At 42.5% G+C, this 5,692-nt stretch overlaps 1 protein-coding gene across 1 annotated transcript; it reads right to left on the reverse strand.

The window, feature by feature from the left end:
- Window positions 1–992: 992 nt before the first annotated feature.
- LOC104941777 (asporin-like) lies at window positions 993–5,647 on the reverse strand. Its single transcript, XM_010766917.1, has 5 exons — window positions 5,482–5,647; window positions 3,262–3,372; window positions 2,980–3,073; window positions 2,701–2,839; window positions 993–1,991 (listed from the first exon to the last, which is right to left on the reverse strand). The coding sequence occupies exons 1-5, from the start codon at window positions 5,645–5,647 to the stop codon at window positions 1,794–1,796; spliced, it is 708 nt and encodes a 235-aa protein (XP_010765219.1). The 3' UTR covers window positions 993–1,793.
- Window positions 5,648–5,692: the final 45 nt, after the last annotated feature.

Consider the following 5,692-nt stretch of genomic DNA (forward strand, 5'->3'; position numbering starts at 1 on the left):
GTCAGTCCTCAATANTGTCAATCATCAAACCAGGGGTCATATTTCATTATGTGTTCATTTTTATCTGAAGTTGTACCCATGGATGTATAAAGAATAGTTCTACCTCAAAGTTATTCTCCGTGGGGACTTCCGGCAACAATCTTGATTCTGATTGGCCAGAAGACTCGAAAAAACATCAGCAAAGATGTTTTATTGAGAAGATGATCACTCCGTGACAGAAGTTTTCAAAACCGTTTATGGTCTCCGGTACTTTCAGTCCAACGCCTACTGCATGCACAGCATTAGAAAATCGGGCCTTCAAAATAAAAGTTTGACTTTTTCTCCCAAAAAAAAAAAAAAAGGGAATCTTTTTTTTTCTATCTTTTTTTTTTCACTCACACATCTGCGACCCACTCGAACGTGGGTCGCGACCCACCAGTTGAGAACCACTGTAGTAGACTATTGATGATTTGATTAAATCAAATTATTTATAAGCAATAATAAAATAAATACAATTATAAGTTTCAGCCCCTCTAAGAATACAATCCACATAGGACTCTCTTTATTCAATTAAGGATCAAGTTATTTGAAAAGTGTTGATCATTCCTCATCATAATCAACCTTTTTCTTCACTATTATCTTAACCAGTATCTTGCCCACTGATTTAGGCAGAAACATTATTTTATATTCAGCTCTGTCATTTAAATAGCCTGAAATCAAAAGTTTAAAGGATATGACATAACTTGCCTAAAGAACAAAATGAAATATTTAAATTACAACTCAAACCCACTTTCCTTTAAAAAATAAATTACAAAATACAAGGGGGGGGGGGGGTATCCTGGTTTATTAGATCGCAAACTCAATAAATATAGCACCATTTAAGAGTAGAAGCATTTAAAGAAACAAACAGTTTAAAAGGAAGATGCTCTCAGCTTGGGAATTACATTACCTGCTTATCATTTTTATAATAACTAGTTCACTTGGTTGCTATAGTTCAATAAAACAAAATTACCTTTTAGGTTTCTAAGACTTGTATGATCCATGAAGCATTCCGCTTCTAAATAAAGACAATACAGACATGCAGCGAGATAATATAAAACATCCACATACAGACAGCTTCAAAGTGACATATTGCACTAAATAAAAATGCCAGTACAGACTTCTGCTGGAAGGAAAAAGTGAAAGTGGTTTTTAGGGTCATGTAATGCTCTGGCCTTATAGTGACTCTTTTATGATGATTAATATATCTTAACTTAAAAAATACATGAATATAATATGCAAAGATATGGCATAAGACGGACAATTAGTATGTTTGTTGTGGTTTAGAAAACAACTCAAGCTTTTGAATTCTAAATATTGTCTAATTTAAAACTTGAAAGAAAATAGCTTAAACCCATTAAAAGCCGGTAGATTCTGTCGTTGTGCTCTAAAAGTGACCAGAGGGAGGCGCTTTATTCCTGGAAAGGTTTACACAGAAAAGTCAAGTGACAAAAACTAAGGATCCCCTCACAGAAACCTCACGAAGGTAACAGGGCACTTGTGTTGAATGTGATTATAATGTACTGCAAGTTATAACGTCCTCCCCCTGTATTTGATCTTCAGCTACAAAAACATGTTTTACTTGTGGTAGCTTAACCAACATGTGCAATACTTTTTAATACATTTCTTGATTTATACGCAAAATTCATTTTCAGAATACTTTAAGAATCCAGTTTTTATCTTGTTTTATCTATCAGATTAGTTTTCAACTACTTCCTAATTTGGACACTAGGATAATGCTAGTTCTCTCTTGAGCGCATTGTTTTCATTCCAAACTATTTTCTGAAGTTTCCGAGCTGAACGCCTCTTCGTCCGCTCACACAGCGGAAGGTGGCCGGCTGGATGTCCCAGTATTTCACAGGGTTGGCAAACAGACTGATGCCTGTGTACAGGTTCTTCTTGAAACTGCGCTCCATGGGACAGAAGTCGTTGACTCCCACACTGTTGATTTTGTTGCCGTGGAGGTAAATCATCTAAACAGACAGAGATTTGTTTTTTTAAACAGTTGTTTTTGTGCAGTAAACCACCATGAGTTATGTTCCCTGAACTCAAGATCACAATGTATTGACCAGGAAAGAAAGTCTGAGTCAGAAAGTTCTTATTTTCATCGCTCCAGGTTGCTGAGTTGAAGGAAACTGCTATTGTAGTACAAAGGAAACTGACCTGATCTAACTATGGATTTATGTTCCAAAATAAGTTTACTATGTGGGATGTCCTGGCTTGATAATATGCTCCTTCACAGTGAGAGAAGGATTCATTAGGAGAAGTTACTTGACCTGCATGCCACCCTGTGGATTTTTTTGATCTCATACATTAGAAACTTAGGATTCTTTTGAATGAGCTGGAGGACATGGCCTTTGAGTACGAAGTCTTGGCAACATGCCTGCTTTGCCTTCAGATGCTGCTACCTTTGGATTATATATTTTCCATCTCTAAGCATCCAATAAAAAGAGATGTCAAGATCATGTTTATCTTCTAAAGAAATGTAAAACGGAGTTCGTTTTGGAGCTATTTGTTGACCAACCATCGTGACTACATACACCATCTCAGAAATCCTGCCCTGATAGCGGGTTTGCCAGCTGTTAGCCCTGTCCTAACTCCACAGTCAGCTAAACCTAGATGACTTCAGTTTATGGCTCGCACTTTAGTCTACTGATACTGATCAAAGTGTCTGTATCTCACCTGGAGGTAGCGCATGGAGCCAAGGTTCGGTGGGACCTTTTTCAGACGGTTGTGGTCCAGGTGGATCTGACGGATGCTCGGGATGCTGGCAAAGCTGCCGTTTTCTACAGACTTGATCTGGTTAAAGCCCAGTCCTAGCCTGTAGAAATGTCAAAAGATAGTTGAAAGGTACAATTCATTATCACCCCTTGTTAATAGAAATCCTCGACTCTCCAGAAATGAAGTGATGAAAAAAAGTTAGTTTCCGGCATAATGCGAGACTTTTTTCTTTTTTTTTACCTCTGCAGGTTTTTGTATCGTTTGAAGTCTTCTATTTCCACCTTAGTGATCTTGTTGTAGTCTAGGCTCAGCTCTGTGATGGAAGAAGGGAGGTCTGGGAGAAAAATCAAACATAACCAATATAAAGAGCAGAACAAGACAAGCATACTGTATACTCAATTAATTACTTATTTTTTAAACTTATTAAAATAAAGCATCATATCAACAGTCTTAAGCAGTGTTTAAGCCTAATTGAGGTGTACTCTGTGTATAATACTGTACGTGAGATGAGTGATATTCTACCTTTTGGTACGGCGGTTAGTTTGGCCTCTGCAATACCGATGTACAGGGTGGACAAGCCGTTAAAAGCTCCAAACTCAATCCCAGTGTTGGCCAGAGGGTTGGCGCCCAGCTCTGTTGGAAAAAACAAAGAGAAGATGTGATGCCCCTGTGGGTTCATCATTAGAGAGAGTGTGGCTGTCCTGTCTGTGCTGTATTGATTGCATTGATTGCAGTAACTGGCTCTGGTGCCCTGCAGCTATTTAAAGCCTCTCTGGTCCTTTTTGTTACCTCTCTGTTTTTCCCTGCAGGCACTGTTGAGTATAACAAATTGGTTGATTTGAATTGTTTGTTCTAAATAAACATCTTTTGATAACCGTTGACATGGTGTGTCTCCTCTTTGTTGTGGCCTTTTGAGCCAGGTCATAACAGAAGATCTGCTACATTTTTCAATGATCCCATATTTCTCCTGATTACCGTAATTTTCGGACTATAAGGCGCACCTGAATATAAGCCGCAGCAGCTAAATTGAATGATGTGTAGATATATAAGCCGCACTGGACTATAAGCCGCAGGTGTTTTAATGTTTAATTACCATATGTAAGGGTTTGTGCACAGAGGGGATTGTCGGGAAAGAGATGGCTGTTTGAGGAAGCTCCCATTTATTAACATTTCAACAAACAAGTTGCATATTTGCATAACGTATTCAAGTGTTACCATTTAGTGCAATAGTAGCTACAGAACATGTACTGTGCTGTGTAAACTGTACTGTATCACATAGCGTTTCAGACACACAAACTTTTCAACTTTCAAACTTAAACGGTGCGCTCCCAGCGCACGTTTAACACCTTTGCACAAACTCTCTCGCTCTCGTAATGTCTGTCTGTCTTGCTCTCGTTCTGTCTCTCGTACCACTCTCGGTTCCACTTTTACTTTTGCGCGCTACCTGTCTCACTCTTTTCCGGCCTCCAGCTTTTCCTGCTGGAGCCCGCCGCTTAAAGGTGGGGGGCGTGGACCTGCCATAGAGCCCATAGAGTTAAAGGTGGTGGACTGTAACCTGTAAAATCCATAGATTTAGGAGGTCCCCTAGTGGCGTTCAGCAGTAAAAAGCGCCAAGGATTAAGCGCGCCCGCGTGGTATATAAGCGCAGGGGTCGGAAGAAAAGGGAAAGAAAAGCGCGGGCTTATAGCACGAAATTGACTGGTCATCTAGCTCTTTCAGAGAATGCTAAAATCCGGCAAGAGAAATACAAGTGGTATCCTTTCGGAACTGATAAAAACAGACCCAGGAGAAAAATATTTAAACACTCGAAGGAAACAGAAGAGTCCAGGAGTGACATTTGTAGGGAAAGGCTGTGCTCTGTTCATGGGCCCTAGCAACGCAGCGTCCGTTGCCGCCTCAAATGCTTCGCCCATTCACTTTGAATGGGGGTGACCGTCACGAGTCGCCGAACTGCATTGGAGGAGCAAGAGCGTAGCTTCTCTCGCGTGCTCGCTGTCGCAAAGTAGAGCAGATGGTTTTACTTTTGAGCGCCTCGACGGAGGCGTCAGCCAACTCGAATCAGTTATTGCCGAGGTAGCAAGCTCTAGGCAATCAAACTGCGTGCTTGTGTGTGCTGGGCGGCGGAGTTCATGTGATTGTTGTGTCGAGTTTCAGCCCCCGCCCGGCCGCAAAGCCGACTAACGCACGCCGCTTGTGTGTAGGGAGCCGTTATCTATAAATACAAGCACAATGTAGGGTGACAGTCACTGCAGCGACACAGGTATAGAGACACAAGGATGGTACCCCTGATCGTCCACCGGCCGTCTGCGGCGCGTTGAACGCTGCGCCCGCGCTTTTTGGCAGCTTCCTCGGCGTCCATACGCCTGACCGGGCGCGTTTCAGAAGCGGTGAGCGTCTTGGCCTGCTGGGCTCGCAGTTTTGTCGTTGATTTGGCAGTATGTTCCTGACAGGGCTACTGTGGTGTACGAGACCCAACAGTTCATAATAATTGTAAGTATCCCAGTTGATAAACGACATGAATCAAGATGTGTTGCGTGTATCTTTAGTGGGTAAAAAAATGCATTAATCGATAATTATTCTATAGTACTGTGGTAGGTATAATTGGACGACAGGGGAGAACGCGTGCAGGTTGTCGTCCTGCCTGCTTGAAAGACGGTGACGAGGATACGGGTCTGCAAAATTAGTTTGTGTGTCGGTGCGTATAGTGAGTCGGGTATATATGCGGTCGTGACTGGTTCGCACTTCCTGCGGTGAGGGCCGAGCGAGTTTTACGCGTGTGCGAGTGGTCGAGGGTCGAGAGCAAGTAGACTTGCGCGAGCGATCCGTGAGTGCCAGCGGGAGCCGAGCGGGTGAGACGCTTCGTGGAGTTCTGAGCGGCGGTAAGCGTGGGCCGGTCTGGGTGGGACATGCAGGCACAGTGTGACTAGAGGCCGCGATCCTTGGCGACGCCGCG

Source organism: Notothenia coriiceps, unplaced genomic scaffold, assembly GCF_000735185.1.
Source record: "Notothenia coriiceps isolate Sejong01 unplaced genomic scaffold, NC01 NC01_scaffold00000321, whole genome shotgun sequence".
Lineage (NCBI taxonomy): Eukaryota > Metazoa > Chordata > Actinopteri > Perciformes > Nototheniidae > Notothenia > Notothenia coriiceps.

Bases quoted from the DNA above. Each gene is read 5' to 3' on its own strand.
- LOC104941777 (XM_010766917.1), bottom strand. From the start codon at position 5,647: ATGTCCCACCCAGACCGGCCCACGCTTACCGCCGCTCAGAACTCCACG. The intron at 3,074-3,261 runs GTAGAATATCAC...TTTTTCTCCCAG, and splicing joins ACTAACCGCCGTACCAAAAG to ACCTCCCTTCTTCCATCACA. The intron at 2,840-2,979 runs GTAAAAAAAAAG...ACATTTCTACAG, and splicing joins CGATACAAAAACCTGCAGAG to GCTAGGACTGGGCTTTAACC.